Source organism: Dunckerocampus dactyliophorus, chromosome 11 (genome assembly GCF_027744805.1).
Source record: "Dunckerocampus dactyliophorus isolate RoL2022-P2 chromosome 11, RoL_Ddac_1.1, whole genome shotgun sequence".
Taxonomy (NCBI): Eukaryota; Metazoa; Chordata; class Actinopteri; order Syngnathiformes; family Syngnathidae; genus Dunckerocampus; species Dunckerocampus dactyliophorus.
In genome coordinates, this window is record NC_072829.1 from 91,291 (window position 1) to 110,952 (window position 19,662).

At 41.0% G+C, this 19,662-nt stretch overlaps 2 protein-coding genes across 21 annotated transcripts in view; one reads left to right on the forward strand and one right to left on the reverse strand.

Annotated features, from left to right (window-relative positions):
* map7d3 (MAP7 domain containing 3) overlaps positions 1 to 10,882 on the reverse strand; it is a 33,208-nt gene extending 22,326 nt beyond the window's left edge. For all 14 annotated transcript variants that reach the window (XM_054792816.1, XM_054792814.1, XM_054792818.1 and 11 more), the window contains exons 1-5: positions 10,716 to 10,882; positions 1,333 to 1,431; positions 1,024 to 1,104; positions 355 to 518; positions 177 to 285 (exon numbers count right to left, since the gene is read on the reverse strand). In XM_054792816.1, coding sequence (XP_054648791.1) covers positions 177 to 285; positions 355 to 518; positions 1,024 to 1,104; positions 1,333 to 1,431; positions 10,716 to 10,761 — 499 coding nt within the window. In that variant the 5' untranslated portion in view covers positions 10,762 to 10,882. The remainder of the gene's footprint in view (positions 1 to 176; positions 286 to 354; positions 519 to 1,023; positions 1,105 to 1,332; positions 1,432 to 10,715) is intronic.
* Positions 10,883 to 11,241: 359 nt separating this feature from the next.
* adgrg4a (adhesion G protein-coupled receptor G4a) overlaps positions 11,242 to 19,662 on the forward strand; it is a 59,415-nt gene continuing 50,994 nt past the window's right edge. For 4 of the 7 annotated variants that reach the window (XM_054792807.1, XM_054792811.1, XM_054792809.1 and 1 more), the window contains exons 1-3: positions 11,242 to 11,344; positions 16,492 to 16,603; positions 18,028 to 18,124. The gene's annotated coding sequence lies outside the window, so the exon portion shown is untranslated. Of the gene's footprint in view, positions 11,345 to 11,373; positions 11,589 to 16,491; positions 16,604 to 18,027; positions 18,125 to 19,662 lie in introns of those variants that run through there. The other 3 variants (XM_054792808.1, XM_054792812.1, XM_054792813.1) reach the window with 3 other exon arrangements.

Below are 19,662 nucleotides of genomic sequence, written 5' to 3' on the forward strand. Positions count from 1 at the left end.
ATCCGGAAGGGGGCAAACCCTTTTTCACACCACTGTATTAATTCATATTCATTCATCTTAGCAAGACAATCTTATGCTTCCAAATTGAAAATGAAATGTAAATTATTTATCTCAAGGGGAAGTGAGATGTTTGAGCCCAGTGGAGCCACTGATGGCAAAAATAAAGGGGCCTTTACCTCGTCCGTCTGAGTCTGTTGACAATCCTCCCCATGACCATCTCTTCTGTCTTTGTTCAACACGTTGGCTCCGCTCTAACGTCCGTCTCATCACTGCCTCGTAATGCTCCTGCCACAAAAGAGCAGGATAAGGAAACGCAAAAAGGCCAGCGAGGCTCCCAAATCCTCCATCAGCTACCTTCTCCTCTTCCTGTTTCTGCTTCCTCTTCTCCTCCACAGCCATTCGCTTCTGCTCCTCCTTCCTTCGCTGCTCAACAACCTTCTTCTGACGTTCCTCCAGCTGACGCTCTACTTGCATCTTAGCCTTGCGCTCTCGCTCCATTATCTGAGACTCACGCAGAGCTGACATCAGAGAAACAAAAGACACGGTTTATTTAATTTTCATGTTTGCATTTGTAAAGGCGTTGGACCACATTGAGATGTTGTAGAAAATCAAGTACCTCACCATCTAGTTTGCCTTTACATGTAGGATTTGAACAGTTCTTGCATCATAGATACTACATGAAGCGTTGGGCCACAAAGTTATAGAAGAGGGCTGTGTAGAAATGTGTAAAAGTCGCCAATGGGATCCAAATCTCCTTTGGTATGAACATGAACTTCCACGGTCAAGCATCTGCATGCAAGAATTATATCACCACAGAACACGGTTCCACGCCACTGCAACTGGAGCGTGGAACCGTGTTCTGTGGCAGTCCTATGGACAAGACTGGATTTGGCCAATGCTGAGAGATGGTTTCAAGTGGTTCTCTCAAAAATGTAAGCGCTGTATGAGCCCAATACTTTTGTCCATACAGTGTATTTTCTAGAAGCCTTACACAGAAAGCAACCAAGAATACCACAATTTTACCTTGTTTCCTCTCTGCCTCCTCTCGCCTCTCTTTTGCTACTCGCAGTCGGTCGTCGACTCGAAGTGCAGCGCCGTCGATGACTGCAAACATGGTTAAGGTTGCAGCTTACACCGACATACTATTACGACAGTTTTGTTGTGAGTGAGAGGTGGGGCTCTGGCATTAATAAGCTTGTCAAGTAATAAGGTGATGACTCAGAGCCTCACTGCAGTAAGCCATGCTCAGTGGTGGGCTACAATTGGATTGCATAGAATCAAATGGTTCAGATGAGTGGGTGTATTGTATGAGGTGTGACAGCATTTACGTACCTGGTCGACAACCCTGAGGTTTAGCTGTTGTGTTTGTTGAAGGTGCTGGACTCACTGCCTGGCTGCGCCGCTCCTCAGCTTGGGCCTGTGCAGCTGCAGCTGCATTGGATGGAGGGGCAAAATGGTATTTCATTATTCTTATTTTTAGAAATGTTAAGATTATGTAATAGACTGACAGAGCATGCGCCTGAGTGCGAATCAGCTGTTTTCTCTGGGCTTTCTTTGCGCTGCAAAGGAATGCTGGTTCTAGAGAGAGATTCACTGGTATTGAAGGAGAACAATCCAGCTATTCAGCCATCACACCCAGCCCATGGCCCACCCTGCACACTGCATTTGCCACTTTTTGAGCCAATTTATAAGAAAGTGGCAAAAGAGAGCTACAGTCTGCTATTAAAACATGGTGCATGGCATTTAGACAATTCAGTCAAAGGACACATTTCCAAATACTGAAATGCAACTACCCTCACAGCGTGGGCAGTGGTCTAATGTCATCCGGGCACCACAGACAGCGAAACTGTGACTGTGTATTCAATCTTCAAGCCTCTGGAAGCTAACAAATGTTGTTTCGAATAATTTCAAAAGCACTTTCCCTTTCAGAGGGAAAGCGGAGGTGGTGGTTAGCAGAAGTACAAGGAAGGAAACAGCACATGATCAAGCTCTATGGGCCTTCCTATCAGGCCTTGTCCCGACTGCACTTCTTGGCAGTGTGCTCTCAGTCAGCACGACAGAATTGCTGACAAGTAGGCAAATTAGGTCTTCAGTGTTCACAGTTCTGCCGCTTCAAACTGCAAACAAGGTTGCCTCTGACCTCATTCATTCATTCATTCAAGTTCTACTGCAGCCAAGACAAGAGGGTCAGTCTCCTGAAATGGGTACCACAGAAGGTGCCATCACTTGAAGGGGCATGACTACAGTGATTTGTAGCTACAGTATAACTAAATAAATATATTCTGCACACACATTGAATAAACAAGGGAACCAGTAGGGGTGGGAACCCCTGGCCACCTCACGATGATAAAACAACTATCGATGCATTTTTTTGTCCATTTATTCAAGCATAATTTTTTTTCGACATATAATTTCTTTTTATGGGCCGCGCAGTGGCCGAGTGGTTAGCATGTTGGCCACAGAGTCAGGAGATCTGGAACATCTGGGTTCGTATCTCCTCCGTTGGGCATCTACTGTATGTGTGGAGTTTGCATGTTCTCCCCGTGTGGGAGGGGGTTTTCTCTGTGCACTCCAGTTTCCTCCCACATCCAAAAACATGCAGGTTAGGTTAACTGGCGACTCTAAATTGTCCATAGGTATCAATGTGAGTGTGAATGGTTGTTTGTCTATATGTGCCCTGCCATTGGCTGGCAACCAGTCCAGGGTGAACCCGCCTGTCGCCCGAAGTCAGTTGGGATAGGCTCCAGCATGCCCCTGCGACCCTACATATACCACCCTGAGCATAGAATCTCTGACAAAATAATATTTTTGCTGTATAGCAAAATCAAAAACAGCTTTCATACAAAATATGGATTTCTGTACCAGCAGCTCTCATAAGAACCAAAAAAAAATAGTCTACCCTTATTCACAACTGCAGTGTCAGTGAAATAACGTCGCAATGGGACATATCTGGGTTCCAAAGTGCGCAACAAAGCACAAAAGCCATGTTTCTCAACAACCGAATGCGGCCACAAATCCTTTGCAATAAAAGTTGTGATTGACTTTGTAATTCACTTCACCTTTTCCGAGTTGGGTGGAAAATTTGTTATCACCTGCTCGATGGTTCTCGGCAGCAACTTCAGCTGGCTGTTCTCCTCCTGGTTGGGGTGAAAACGTGGTTTCTCAAATTTGTGTTCCCAAAATATTTGAAGCTTGTATGACAAAGCTTGCATATTGTCTTCCTCTTGTCCAGTTCATTTTTACCTTCAACTACATGAAAGCCAAAGTGCTTCCAGACGCTTGTTTTAAATCCAGCAGGTGCGGGTCGGAGTTTACGCTCAAACATTTTGGTAGAGTCTTACACTTAGGTGCACCAACATAAACTGTCCAGGCGACACTTCCACTTTCCATCTTTCCGTCAGCATCAACTATTGACATTTATGAATCGATTAATAATCGTCAATGTCCGCATCGCGAAAGTAAATAAAAACAAGTGACAAATCTAGATCTTGAGTTAAAGCTCTGAAAATATGGCAAAAAGCAAATGCGGACACTGAGTTATGTACATTACAGCTTCCATAGTGGCACACAAACTTTCTTGCCATTCTGTAATCTGTGAACACATTACCCCACTACTGTTTTATGTTACAAAGGACAATACAACACACATGCAGAAAGTAGTTTTTTCAACTTAAAACAACCCAACTTCTATATATTTGCATGAAATGTCATTCATCACAAACTGTAATGTACATATCTCAGTGTTCACTTTATGCCTTACATCACTCTAGAAATTAATCTTTTGTAGGTAAATAGAATTGTATAGCAAAATTAAGGTAAATGTAACAAATATGCAACCACAAACTTATATATAGTGCAAATACTATAAACATATTGCAAAAAAAAAAAACAAATGCAGACACTAGTTATGTACATTACATGGAAAGATTTACCATTCTCAACCACCATATTTTTCTCCGCACATTTTTTCTCTGGGACTCTGGTAACTTTGAACAGATAACACTTACAATTTTCATGCATATTTCTACAGGTTTGAAAAAATATAAAGCAAAGAAAATAAACTTAAACCTATATATCCACATCTAACCCTGCTGTTATGGTAATTAGTAATTTGTGTTTACACCCCAACCTTGAATGTTTTATGCACCTATATGTTCTTAACCACCCTCTTCAGCATGCTTGCTAGTTAATAACATAGCTGGATGGTGGAGGTAACTGCAGTAGTGCCCTTTCACCTTAATCTATTTTCCTTCTACTTAATCTATTCTACCTTAATCTATTTTCCTTCTACTTATTCGTTCATTAAGTTTGCTTGCTGCACTGCTGAAATCAACCCTACCCTTCCTGCAAAAATGTTGCATCATCAATAATAATTTTTTAAAAATAAATATCAGTAGTGTATTAGACTGCATGTTCTGTCTATCTGCCTTTATCACATTTCCTGTACATAACTCTGACAATAAATGGTGGACACAACAACACATTCCCCTGCTGAACGCGTATTTGGCGAATTACCGGCGGAAGGATACAAGTTTTGTTTGGCCCAAGAAGGCACTTTTTATTTTCTAATTCAATATTTACTAGCAATACGCAATTTATGCTGTGAGCTCGAAGTGTACGTACATAACTGGCTGGACACGAAATTTGGGTGTGTTAGACTTTTGTTCAAATAATCTTTTTTTACTCTTTTATACACAAAAAAATCACTTTAGTTGCAGAGTTGAGTAATTATTCCATGAATATATACCATTGTAATCATCATGGGGTTTGTTTTTCCGTGGAATTATGTTCTTCAAAATTTTCATCAGCAGGCGGACACAAAGGTTATGTACGTTTCACTAATGATTACACGACAGTTATTTTTTTTTACACTGAAAATATTTGAATAAAACACATTAGAAACCAATTTCAGACATCATTCTTTAATTATAAGTAGAAATCATGACAAAATTATCAGAGAAAATATTGTTAATTTCACAACAAAAGTAGACATGTTTACATGTAACATTTCAATGTCCAAATATAGACACTTTTTACAACATAGCCGTGCTAGCGCAAAATAAAAACATGAACAGGCTTAATTTATGGTTTGGTAAGCTTCCTCACTCTATAAACGTCAGAGTGATAGGGATAGTACACATTGTTAGAACAACAATTTCAAATACTACTCAAGTGAAGTTGAAGACAGCAAAGGGTACCCTTGATCTGAGCCATGCACGTATTAAAAGGGATCCACACCACAAATGTTCATCATAAGATAAGCCTTTATGCTGATGATGTATTACTCTTCCTAGATAATTCACATTCTTCACTTCACGAATCTCTCTCACTCATTAACAATTCTAGCACCTTCTCAGATTACTCCATTAACTGGTCTAAATCCACAGTACTGCCCATTAATTTTGGTTTCCAGAGCACCCCCTCTATACCACTGTGTTCAGGGAACATTAAGTATTTGGGTATTAACATTTCAACAGTACAACATTATGACACAAATGTTAGCAACACTAGCATAGCTACAGTGCACCATGTGTGCTGAGCAAGCTCATTTACATTTAGAAGGAAACATCAGCACTCTCCCAAAACCTCCCATATTTAAAATCAATCAAGGTATTCTCGACCTAAAAGACAAGATGAGTAAATAGATGCCAAGCACTGTGTAACAGAGCAACTGTTGCTAAGAGATAAGCTAGGCACACATGAAAAGAGAATGTGGACTCTGAGGAGAAGTGGCTCATGGCTGCATAAAGACAATGTCACACTAAAACCAAATTCACAAACTCAATTTATATTTGGGATGTAATAAACACTTCATTAAGTGCACCCGCTCATAGCCACTTGCTTCAGCTTCTGTTGTAAAGATAAACACAGTCATCGCTCATATCCCTCTTATCACAATTCATTGGTTCAGACCAAACCTCCATCAGTGAATTTCTGCCAAGTAGGATTTAAAATTAATAAACGGAATATTTTGTAGTTAGAGCACAGAAAACGTCTTTATTACTTTCTAAATACAGTTTTTAATCCTTATAAGAGCCCTGTAGACATGAAATACCCCATAGTCACCTTTGCACACCTATTCTTTGTTTACACCACATTGCTCAACACTAATACGCAGGCTACGGGATCACTGCAGGGACATAAAGAGATGGCCGCTGCTCATACCATACAGAAAGCTACCGAGCTAACTAGTTAGCCACCAATTTATTTGACCTAAAGTTAAGAAAGTGTTTCAAACGGAGTGGGGAAGAAGGACAACGTAAGAAGCCAAAAACGTACCAATTCCACAAAGAATGGAAGATAACTTCTTTTTTCCCTAGTCCATCATGTTGGACATGCCATGGCTGACTCCATGCACTGCTAGGGTAATGTCATAACTCCATGTCTCATCAATGTACTACTTACTTACCTCGCCTAGTGACCACAAAACTACATATGACTTGTCTTTCAATATTTTTGGACTAATACAGTAATAGGGCGTAGTCAACCGCAAAACATACATAATTTATTAATTGATTCATTTTGGAAAAACCGCGAGGGAGGAAGCGATGTTTGAACCACGATGTAGTGGGGGATGACTGTAAAGAAAATAAGAACAGGGAGAGTCGCTATGGAGTGGGACATTGATGTGTTAAAGTGCTCTGATTACCGTAGAGTGGAGAAGAGGGCCTCAAACCTCAAGAGAGCCAGGTGTGCTCATTGAAAGCAAGAGCCAATCAGAGGACGTCTCTCACAGCTCCATCCCAGAGTATATTTTGCACAATCAACATTGGTCACGGCGTCAACATGTTTTTAGAGGCCTTTTTAAAAGGAAAACTGCAATTTTGGGGGAATTTTGCCCATCATCCACAATCCATATGTGAGACATGAACGCACGTCTTTCTCTTTTCTGTGCCTTATTAAAGATATAACAAACAGCTCATTACTTCATGTAATGGGAAAAACTTATTCTGCCTATAAAACTTTCTAAAAAAAGACTCCAAAAAGCACCAATAACGCTCCATTTCCATATAATGTGACATGCATATTAACCAAGATACAGTGACATTATTATTATCAACATCATTACGCCGATGGAACTACGTTAGTGCTGCATTGACACTTCGCCATAACACACAGGCTAGCTACTAGCCATCCAGCAACTAGCTTTGCCCGCCGCGCGTAAGCGCCACACTAACAGTGCCTCACACCACTACCAAAAAGGTAAGGAGTACTGCTGCTGTGTTTTTAATTTTGAGTTTGGAAAAGTTAACACTGGGTGTAGGGTTCGTTTCTATGAGAATCAATGCACCTGGGAAGGAAGTTCTGCTAATGCTTTAAAGATCCAAAATACTGTAAGTATGACATGTTATGATGAATGTAGCTGTTACTACTGTACACGCTCACAGCATGGATAGAAAACCAGTAAACCTTGTTGGAGCTTTTTGGAGGTGTTTTAATAGTGGCCTTTATTGGGGGCATAGGTGTGTCCCATGACCTGCCTCCTTTTATCCGTTTTTTCATTTTTAGAACACACAGAAAAAAGACATTCCCAAAAAAGTGCAGTTTTCCTTTAAGGGGTTAGTGGGATCAAAACAGCAGTCATTAGTTTAGATACCAGTCAGTCCAGTCTGGTGCTGCAGGCTACTTATGGCAGCAGCGCAGACCTCAGTGGGGGCTTGGCATTAAGTTGATGAAGATGAGGCCGGCAAGCCCCCATAAAAATGTCTGCTCCAAGCATAATAAGATGCTACTTCTCTAAATGTCTAGCAGTTGAGCAGCTTCTCTAATACACATGGTTCAATCGTGTTTTACATGGGCGAGTGGTTACATTCGCAAACATATGGCATCTCTTGGTTGGCAAAAAGCGCAATTGGCTGCAAATAAAACAGGTTGCTGGCCAAAACATGGTAGTGAACATCACAGTGAGGAAGAAGAACATGTTTACAACAAGAGCATTTTATGTTTATCTTTAGGGATTGCAGCCTTCAATATCGGCCAATGCCGATATCAATCCGATATTAGTAAGAATCATACCTACTTTTATGACTTATTTTGTAGTGTGGAATGTTAGAAAAAGCTTCCTCAAGTGATATTAGTCAAACAAAAAACAATACATGTGTGTGGTGTTTAGTTTTAGTGGCAGCTAGTAATAATATAGCGAGGTTCCAGGCACTCAGTTGTTTCAACCCGACTCAACACACCACTGGCAGGGACTGGTCACCTCTGTTATAGACTTATTGTCCCGTGGGAGTGTTTGCTGGTATTAAACTTCCCCGGTTCTGTGCCACCACGGGAAACTTGTGCATGACAAGTTTCAGTCTCAAAGGCTTTTTCAGACTTTAACAAAAAATACACATGGGTGACATCACTCCTACTCCTTGCTTAACACGTTAGTTAGCACGCGCCGCTGTTGTGATCACGTGGGCTCTATCCAGCCGCTGCTGGATAGACTTACTGGAGCAGAAACTGGAATTGACTGCTTTTATAATGAAGATTTTAGATGCAGGCTGACATAATCAGATACTCGTTTTTTCTGATAGTGGCCCAATATCAAATCTCAATATCGGATCGAGACACCCCTATAAATACATGCCTTGTACGCTCTGCAGTTGATAATAAATTACCTTAGCCATTATTTGAGGAAGAACGCAACCATTAACCACACTCAATTACTACAAGATTCAAGATATGAACAATAAAATAGCAATAAATAGGAAACGTGAGAGTGAAACACAGACGTCTGCCACGGAGGGCGCCATCTTGAGAATAACAACAACAACGGTCTAAACTGAAACCCTAATTTGTCTGGATAAAGGCACTGTGATCGGAAAGAAGACATGTTGACCCACGACGTTTGACCATAACGTGAAGGCCCTCAAGTAGCACACCTGATGCCTTTCTCTAACACACGCATGCGCATACTTTTAACACAGCAGAGCTTTCACGGGATTACTCTAGACCTTGGCATGCAAAAGGTAAGCCTGGGCTATTTGCAGTCTTGGCACGGTGACACAAACGTGGGGAGTCTTCCAGATGGATGTGCTTCTCTGACTGCTATTTTACTCTTTACGATGGGGCTTGATGCAAAGCTTATGTAGTGTTGATGGTCTGCAGCATGTGATTAAAATGCACTGCGGGACAAGCCATAGAAAAACAATGTTGTGGTGACGGTTTTCATAGATCTCATATATTTACTGTCATTATATGACTGGGTTATAGTTGCTGTGCATGTGCTGGTAAAAACAGCTCCAACCCCACCCCACCCCACCCCACCTACAAAGGTGTAAAGCTACACACTGTATACGAAACCCTACCTAACTCTGGTGAAAGCCATTACACATGGATATGTTTTGCTATTCAAATGCTCGTTCTTTGTGTGACCTTCTCGATGGAATGCATTACACCAGCAACTTTACATAAAGCACAGGAACGTGAGCAAAGCCAAATCGAAGCTGTTCCGCTGTGGTGCCTCAGTCCAACCATTTCAGAAATATTTCTCATGCTTTTAACAATTTGGTATCGCTTGATCCACAATAACCTTGCCGTGGTGGGAACCCCTCACTTGAACACTGCGTTGTATGTGTGAGCCCAAGATTCCTGACATTATTCAACATCACGGTCAGTCAGTTTGGCCTTGAACGTTGTATATATTTTCATAAAAACCACAGACCTGGGTGGATGAGAACCGGGGGGAAGAGGAAGAAGATCAACACTAAATTGACTGCTTGTTGCCATCAGGAACACATGCCTACGCCCATACAGGTATGCATGAAAGCCCTTTCTCTCTTATCCCAAAAATACACCAAAAAGGGTCAAAACACACTGTGCATTCATGCCTATGCACGGTAAAACCCTGCAGATGCTTTTTGAACACTGGGACTGCGTATTGCAACAAAAAAACGTATCAGTGCATCTATATGATTCACTTTGCAGCTCCCATCAGACCTCTGTGTGTTACACTGATGCTTTATCTGAAATTCAGGTCAGACATTGTTATGGTAACCCTGCAGAGATAAAGGAGGGGGGTTATGCCATATGTCAACAGATACAGTCACACTGTCCACCAAAGGATATGACGATGGAACAAAAGAGACTCGACACATTCAAATCTTAAGTAACAAAGTTGTTTCTTAAGCAAAAATCAACTTATATTGAGTCCACAAGACCGTGACATGCAGCCCGAAACTCTTCGTGATAGGATGAACTCAATCGATAGGCTGACAGTATGTGCTAGCAGTTAGCATAGCAGAAGCCTTTGCATTTTTATTTAGTTCCTCTCAAGTTAAAAACGCAGAAACGACAACCTTAAAATAAGTTCAAATTTTCTCTGTGTAGACGACACAAGAGTTAAGTCAACGTCAAATGTTACATTTCAACCGGCGCGACAAGATAATGTTACAACTTTAGCTAGTTAGCCGCTAGTGCTCTTAAACCGATGCGTTTAAGTTCAACTGGGATAAAGCAGTAACATATACCAGTGTAATATAACCTTATCGTTTACATTTTACGTGTGGGAAAGTGTCACTTTTAACCGCTTCAATTGCACTGCCAGTCTGGGGGAGCTAACGGTACCTAGCCAGAGGGAGAAGTTAAAGAAGAAGCTACTGGCCGGCCGCGTTCAAATAGCCGGTCGGGGTTATTAGCCAAACACGGCAAAGTGATACCATAAACGCAACAACTCGGTGGAAAGTAACAACGGTGGTAAAAAAACAACAAAAAAGCTTGTGTCTTACCCATTTGAGCTCGCAATCCCTTAAGCGTAACTGTGCCCTCTGCCATTTCTTCTATAAGTTTCTTTCTCTATTTTTGTTGTTGTTGTTATAGAGCGGGGACGCGTAACACATCCCGACCAGCAAGGGATCAGGCAACGCCGGGACGTGGACGTCAAAGAGCGCCAATTAAATCAAGAGGCCTCACTGTGTGCCTAATTTCCGGAAACGAAACATTGTCAAGTGTCGTAAATCAAGAGACTCAAAATGATGTAATATAATTGATAACAAAATCGAATGACATTAGAAAGCTGAACACAAATAGATAAGTATTTAAACACAGTTGAACGACGAAGAAAACACATAATAGATTAAAACAAAATCAATATTTAAACATATTTAACATTTTATTTTTATAACTCAAATGTATAAAGTAGACAAGCAGAAATAATCAACTATTTTATACCTCTTCATTCGCAAACATTTCAACAACTACTGTACAAACTATATTTGAGTCATGTGTGAATATTCTTTTTGTAATAGACGATCACTTTAGGGGAAGGAGGTCGGTAATTGAAGTTGTTCAATAGGAGGCCTGTGGGCAAAATTCGTCCTATGAATGACAGACCGGCCCACAAGTTCAGATCAAAACGGTACGTGAGAGTGTTTCTGTCAAAACAAAAGAGTGCTCTTTTCAGATAGAGAATCTTTGACTAGTGTCCTTTTTTTGCAGTACTGTATGTACTTAGACACAACAGAGCGCTCCTGTTATACACAGTGGCGCAGCTAGTGGCTGTAGCTGTAGCTGTAGCTGTAGCTGTAGCTAACATTGGTCACTCTTCGGCCACCCCACTGGCCTTCTAGACATTTCCTGTATCAACTTATTGCCACCCCTATGTGAGTAATGGTCTCATCTTGTCACCCCCAATGAAACATTTCTGGCTAAAGAGGACATTTGACTAGTGTAAACATATTGCTTGTGTTTTAATTTCTAACTTTATTTATGGGTATATTAGCCATTTGGTGAAGTACAAGATGAAGGTATGACAAGGCCTTGCATTGACATTATGTAGAAAACAAAATTGCACGGAGTAGAATTGTAAGGCGAGCCTAGCGCACCCTTTAGTGTTCATATAGGGTTATTGCATCCCAAAGCAATAACGATGGAATTGACCAGTCATGAATGTCAGTAATAATTCCTTTTTATATATATGGAAAATGCATCAAAGTTGCTGTTACTGTCAATAAGAATGGTAAACTGTATTAAAGAAAGTATTTGTAGAATTACAATATTTTATCTTTTAAATGTATACAGCTATTTGACACTATCTTAATGTCAGTTGACTGCCTTTGCCGTTATGTATTAAAAGGTTCCAATAGGGGGTGGGGGAAGAGAAATCTTACCCGTATGGATTGTTGAGGATTGGGCAAAATGTCCACCCGGTTGGCTGAAGAAGTCTTCCCAATGAGAGAATATCACATTTTCTCATAGCTTTGTGTTTTTTTTTCCTCCTCTCTCACCATGAACACTACTGCCTCTGTTCTGGTGGTCTCACATGCTCTGGCCACAGGGCCTTTCATCTATTAGACATGGTAAACAGGAAGTAAAGCCAAATGTGGGGTTCAAGTTGAAAGAGCTTAAAACTTCTATTCCACTTTATTTGGTGGGCCAAGCTGCGACACCGTCATCAATCACAGAGGGTCAGAAATCGTCACACTAGCTGGAAAGAGATGTTTTATTGCTCACGTGTTCTCTGCAGCTTCTTGTATCCTGGCAACAAACATTAGGGCAAGAGTGCAGAAGCCTAAGGACCACCCAGTTTCCCTATAGCAACTTCCTGGGACTTGCAGGGGCAAATCCTGGATGGAGTCAGGCATCTTTGTGTAGACGTAATAAGACAAAAGAATTATAAGCAATGTGGCAATCATACATTTGCGGCTTAAAGCATCTTCAACAGGAGTCTCCGATGGGCACTCACATGGTTCTTGGAAGGCCAGGACACAGGAGTTGCAAAACAAACCCTCTGGCCCTGAACAGTTGTCCACATTGACCATCAGGCCCAAGCTGATGTTCCATGATCAGAAACCAAAACAAAGAAAGGCTGAACAAATGGCAAATTAAGTAAAAAACAATGAAATACAGTCGTGCCTTTCAACCGAAAAAGGAAACATGTTAAGTATAGTCTTTGTTTGTTTTTTGGATACAAAGAAAAAAAGTAAAAACTGAAAATATAAGTGTCTAGCTATAAAAATGGCTAATAATGCTACCATGCTACTGTTATCATGCTAACACATAGCATAATAGTGCTACTATGCTAATGTTAGCATGCTAACGTGCTAACATTAGTTTACTAACACCTGGCATGATAGTGCTCAGTCTTTATAGAAGTGTTTACCCATGAAAATGGCTTAAAATGCTACTATGCCAATCTTAGCATGCTAGCAATGCTAATGTGCTAACATTAGCTTGCTAACACCTAGCATGATAGTGCAATGTACCGGGTAGGCTAAATGTCCCAAATGAGTTAAGAATTTTGACTTTGGAATGGTCTGAATGGGTTGAGAAATGTGGAAGTAGCTAGAATGCTTTAGAAATAGGTCAAAGGCATTTTGCGCTCCAAATGTCCTGCCATTGAATGAGTTGATGTTAGAATGAGGTGAATCGGTTGAGAAATGTGGAAGTAGTAGCAGGGTATAGCAGTTTTACGGAAAAGCGTGAATTTGGGGAAAATATTGAAATTTTTTTCAGTATAAATGTAGGCATCCTGAATGTCCTTAACGTTGAACATTTTGATGTTGGAACGAGGTGAATGGTTTGAGAAATGTGGCAATAGTAGTAGGTAATTACTTTTTGGGGAAAAGGGTGAATTTTGGGAACATTTTGAATTTTGGATCACCCCTAAAATGTAATCAGTTCAATTAGAGTTAGGATTTCATCCAGATCCATTCAGAACTTTTCAAGTTATTTTGAACACAAACAAACAAACAAAAAAACGTAATCTCTGTGCTGCGCTTGCACTTTGTGCTGCGCTTGGCGGAGGTAACAAATAGCATGTGTCTCCTTTTTTTTTTATTTCTCCCCCCAAAAAATAACAAAGAGGCTTTTTTGTATTGGTCAAATACCAAAAATAAAAACGACCTGTCACACAAAACACGCTTTCCAGTGTCTACTGAAAATCATGTATCACCGAATTTTTGGGACTTATCTATTTTTTTCTATTTATAAAAAAAGGACAAATATGTTGTCTTTATTTGGAATAACACTAAACAAAACAAATTGAACATGCAAATACAAGTTTTTCCAATGAACTGCAGCTCCCCAAATGTTGCCATTTTCTTTCGTTATCCAACAAAAGGGACAAAATAATGTCTGTGCTTTGAATAACAAAACGCATAAATACAAATTTCAATATGTGTCCAATGTGTCTTCAAATTCCATGATTTTTTATCTTTTCATCTGATGAAAGCAAAAGGACATGGCAGTTCTATGAGCATCTATGGGCATTCCCTGTGGGGCGAGCATGAGGGAGAAAGAAAAAAATCCTATTCATTTGTGCTCAGTGCTGATTTGCTCATCAAGTCGGGATGTGTGTGTCAGATGAGCGTCTAAGGCGGCATGCGGCTCAGACGCAGTAGTGGATCAAACCAACCTGAGCGGCGTCGAAGGGGAGTTCACCACTGGGCCTCAGCCCTCACATTCATTACAAGGGTCAAAAGTCAATTATAACAGGAATTGCTCAAAACTAAAACATATTTCATTCTTAATATTGTAAAACATTGAATATATCGCAGGCCAACATATGTTATTACTATCAAAATGTTAAATAAAAACGAGGGAATTGGTCGTGAATATGAATCGGTTTAGCCTTGACTGCCAGTTAAGCGGGGATGACGATTTGGGGGGTATTTTGCGAAAGTGGCTCAACCAACCCAGGCTTTGTGCTCAAGATGCTGCTCAACAAAACCTAAATTCCCCAAACAGAACTAAACGGTACTGCAACAGTGGTTATCAGCTAGTTTTGTCAAGTCCGGTTCTCAGCTTTGTGCTAAGTAGGTGTTGGCATGAAAGGCCGTGTTTGACGTCATATGTATAGTAGCCAACCCAGCTAGTGTCTTTTACAAAAAAGGAGTAAATAATTATTATGGAGCGTTATGAGGAGTTCCCAAAAGATTAGCACTGCTAAAAGCAACACCGTCGCCGCCAATAGAGCGAGGGGGTACCGCTGTATTTGTATTTGTAGTTGTACTTTATTTATCCCACAGCGGGGAAATTCACTTGTTACAGCAACAAGCAAGACACGCAAGTAATGACTACAACATGGTTCAGGTGGTGCAGGTGTTGTAGAGCCTGACAGCGGTCGGTATGAAGGACCTGCGGAACCTCTCCTTACACCGTGGGTGTAACAGTCTGCTGCTGAAGGAGCTGCTAAGGGAACCCACAGTGTCATGTAGGGGGTGAGAGTTTGCCAACATCCTTCTCTCCCCCACTTCCTCCACGGAGTTCAGAGGACCGTCCAGGACAGAGCTCGCTCTCCTGATCAGTCTATTGATCCTGCTCCTGTCCCTGTCCGTGCTGCCCCCTCTCCAGCAGCCCACAGCATAGAAGATGGCTGAGGCCACCACAGAGTCATAAAAGGTCCGTAAAAGAGTCCTGTACACACCAAAGGACCTCAGTCTCCTCAGCAGGTGGAGGCGGCTCTGGCCCTTCTTGTAGAGGGCGTGGGTGTTGACGGACCAGTCCAGTTTGTTGTTAAGGTGAACACCCAGGAATTTGTAGCTGTCTACCAACTCTATGTCCGCTCCCTGGATGTTCACCAGTGTGAAATGGGATGTTTATCCCATTAATGCTGAGCATGTAATGGGCAAGTTAACACTCGTTTATTATACTAACTATACCCTACTAGTATTTTCTTTTAGCAACGCTCAACATTGCACAACGTCGACATTGATCCATTAAAAAAAATAAATACATTGGAGCAACTTATTTTTTCCATCTTTGAAATGTCTTGTATCTCACTGTGACCACTAGATGACGGTGTTGACATGTTTTGTGGTGACCTTTTTAATTTACAATGTTTTCCTTATTATAAACAGGTGTTTTCTTCCAGTTGATTGATTGTCAGAGTGCTTATTCCTCCAGCAAATATTTGAATATAAGAAGACTAACGGGCTGAGTACTCACGCAAGGACTGCTGTGACATATACGTCTGCTAACATTGGCCTAATTATTCATATTTCATATTGGTGCCCGTGTGAGCATATCTAGCGTATTCCCTTGGCTGAAAATCTATCTGGTTTATAGATGGATAATATCATCAGGGAATGCTCCTTTTTTCTAATCTTTTCTCCATGTCCCCTTGGGGGCTACGTGTACTGTAGGTTTTAAAATGGTGACGCCAACTCCGAATCAGCTAAACTGTAAAACAGTTGGCACTTTCGTAGCTGATTTGAAGCTGAAAGTCTGGACAAAACATCATGGGGACCAGGTTATGAGTTTAGCCCAAGTTACCATGGTGATACAGCTGCTTTAAAAAGAGAGCTACCTTCGCTGAACACGCAAATCCAGCTTTCCACTCAACACAGCTCGCTAACCGGCTACACTCGCAAAAGAACGAAAAAAAGAAAGAGCGAGCACCACAAGGCACAACAGCAGGCGATCATAACAAAAGCTCTTGAGTCATTGAATGTAACTTTACTTAAATTGCCATGAATGATTGAAAGCAGACACATATGACTATGTATGTACCTGTATGTGCGCTGCTGCGGCTAAGACTGTACTGACGTCTTTTTCTCTTATTAGAAATGAGCAGAACCACCTGACAGCCTGAGAATGAAGCACTGTCCACTGACCCGCATAGCTCGCCTTCACTTCTGACCGACACAATTAGAATGTTTCTGCTTGACAGAATAAGGTACCACCTAAATTCCTAACTTTGGTTTTAGGAGGAATTAGGGTAATGAGAGAAATTGCCACTATATATACAGTATATACATACATATATATATATATATATATATATATATATATATATATCACATATATATATACACACACACATATATACAGTATATATATGCATATATATACACACACATATATATACACACATATATACATACAAATATACACACACACACACACATATATATACAGTCAAACTTGTCTATAGCGGCCACTCGAGGGAGTCTGCAAAAGTGGCCGCTATAGACAGGTGGCCTCTATAGACAGGTTGGCGTCCAGTTTGAATGTTGACCAGTAGAGGGAAAAAAAGAAAAAAAAATAATAATGTTGACCAGTAGAAGGCACTGCGGATAAAAGTTGTACAGCACTACTAGGCTTGTTATTATCATGGTTCATGGTTCATGGTTTTAATCCTGAACTTGCATGAGTCAAACAGTAGCACATCACATAGTACAATTCACAATTTTGCATGTCCAAAAAGGAGTAGGAAGAAGCAAAGCTTATTTAATCCTACCCCTCATCAGTTTCACATCAGTTGCAATACATTTATTATTATTTAATACAGTCAAACTTGTCTATAGCGGCCACTCGAGGGAGTCTGCAAAAGTGGCCGCTATAGACAGGTGGCCTCTATAGACAGGTTGGCGACCAGTTTGAATGTTGACCAGTAGAGGAAAAAAAAGAAAAAAAAAGGGGGGGGAAAAAAATTAATAATTATGTTAACCAGTAGAGGATAAAAGTTGTACAGCACTACTAGGCTTGTTATTATCATGGTTCATGGTTTTAATCCTGAACATGCATGAGTCAAACAGTAGCACATCACATAGTACAATTCACAATTTTGCATGTCCAAAAAGGAGTAGGAAGAAGCAAAGCTTATTTAATCCTACCGCTCATCAGTTTCACATCAGTTGCAATACATTTATTCACCTCTTGTTCTTCCAAGTGTACTTTGTAGGTCTACATGACAATGTAGTGCAATCATAGCCAAAGTTTTTACTTACTAAAAGGAAGCTAGAGGCTTAATAATAACTGATAGAATATATCCACGACCCACAGAACAAAGCTGTGCTAGTAATGTCTTACGCTTGTTTTTAATATTTTACTTTTTATACGGCAGAGTGTCATTAAAGCTTTAGTTCATCAGGAAGTGACGGGAAGTGACGGTGGGAGTCCCGAGCAGGAGAGCTAGGCTCAGTGCTAGCTGTGAGTTTCGAGAGAGTTGGGAAGTGTGTTTATGTTGGCGTGGATGTAAAGTCCTGCAGTGTTCTCCGCTGTTAATAAAGTGATTAAAGTGCATCGGCGACGTGAGTCTCTCCTTCCCCACAACAAGCGGCATTACAGTATTGACCAGTGCACATTGTCTCACACCAGGAAATAAACGGTGTCACAAGAAGACGGCTTTGTTTGTGTCGAATACAGAAAATGAGGACTTTGATGGATTTGTGGATGAGGATGGATCAAAAATAACGTGAGTACATTCTAAAATACTTCAATTAAGTACAACCGATCTCAGTTTTGCTCCCGCTGCCGCATGCATGCTAGCGTATGTTTTTTTTTTTATTATTGTAGCGTCGCTGGGAGCACGTCCTGTTCCCAGCCTAATTTGCGGTAATGTTTTGGTGCAAATGCTCTTCAAGTTACATGTTTGACCAGGAAATAGCAAACTCAAAAGAAGACGGCTTTTTTTATGTGGAACAACTGACAGTTTGTGTGGATCTTGTGAATGATTGTGACTGAGCTAGGACTCAGTAATTAAAGTCTACACACGACGGCTTCATTAATTGAAAAACGAAACTTTTTCGTGCATGAAGCTTCTACTTGAGTTGGTAATTTGGCCGCTATATGCGGTCAGATATTGACCAAGAGAGACAAAATGGGTGGCCGCTGGCTGCGTTGGACAGGTGACTGCTATACACAGGGTCTATAACATGTAAATTTGCTGCGGGGGATTTTTCAGTGGCTGCTATAGGCAGGTGGCCGTTCTATAAAGGTGGCCGCTAAGACAGGTTTGACTGTATGTATAATTTTCCATTCTATTTTTGTATTTCATTTTTTTGGCATGTTTATTGCTAGATTTTTACATTAATATTTATGTCATTAATAATATATTTTTACATAATGATATTCATTCTTCTTCTAGTCATCTGTCATTCAAGCCAGAAGTTTGCAGATGTTTTTCTAGTGCAGCCTTGGTCCCATGACCAAAATAAAATAAGAGTGTGAGCGCTAAGTGAACCGCACAGAAGAGTGCACTGATACCTGTCACGATTCGGCATAAGCCAGTGTTTGGATGCCAAAAGCAGACAGGACACAATGTAGTGAACAAAAAGTTGAAGAAAAAAGAGACCTCCACAGGAGAAAAAAGGCATGCAAAAAGAATACAAAATTGTGCAGAGTCCAACAGCAAAAATCAGTGCTAAGCCACAACAAGGACAAACACAAAACGCTGCTAGTAAAAACTACTAGCAGGAGAAAAGTACAATAAAAGGAAGGTAACTATAAGCTCTGCTGAAAAAAACAAGCAGTTAAGTAACACTAATAATGAAGCACAAAAACACGCCGCTGCTGGAGTGCTCACAGTGACAGGGCAAGGCAATGACCAGAAAGCGAAATCACACAAGGAATACACGAGGGAGGGAAGAACGAAGTGCAGGCAAAGAACGAGGAGCAATCCGGCAAAAAAAGAGACCAACAGCCAGGTGAGTAATTGCCGGTGTAACCCGCCCTGCTTCACACTGCCCGCTCCGGGGCTCGAATACACGAACTCCGCAATGGGAAACGAGAGCGCTGACCACACGACCAAAAGCCACGATGATCGACCGTGTGTTCAGAGAAGCTCTCAAGGCAGAGGGAGTTAGAGGTTTACCAACGTACACTTGCACACCTAACAGGCTGGTATCCGTTCCACCTGCAGGTGTATGCCGGTGGCTCCGCCTCTGCTGGACCGGCAGTGTTCTGCAAAAGACAGCAGACAGGTGGCAGCAGAGCAGCAACACAGCACATGAC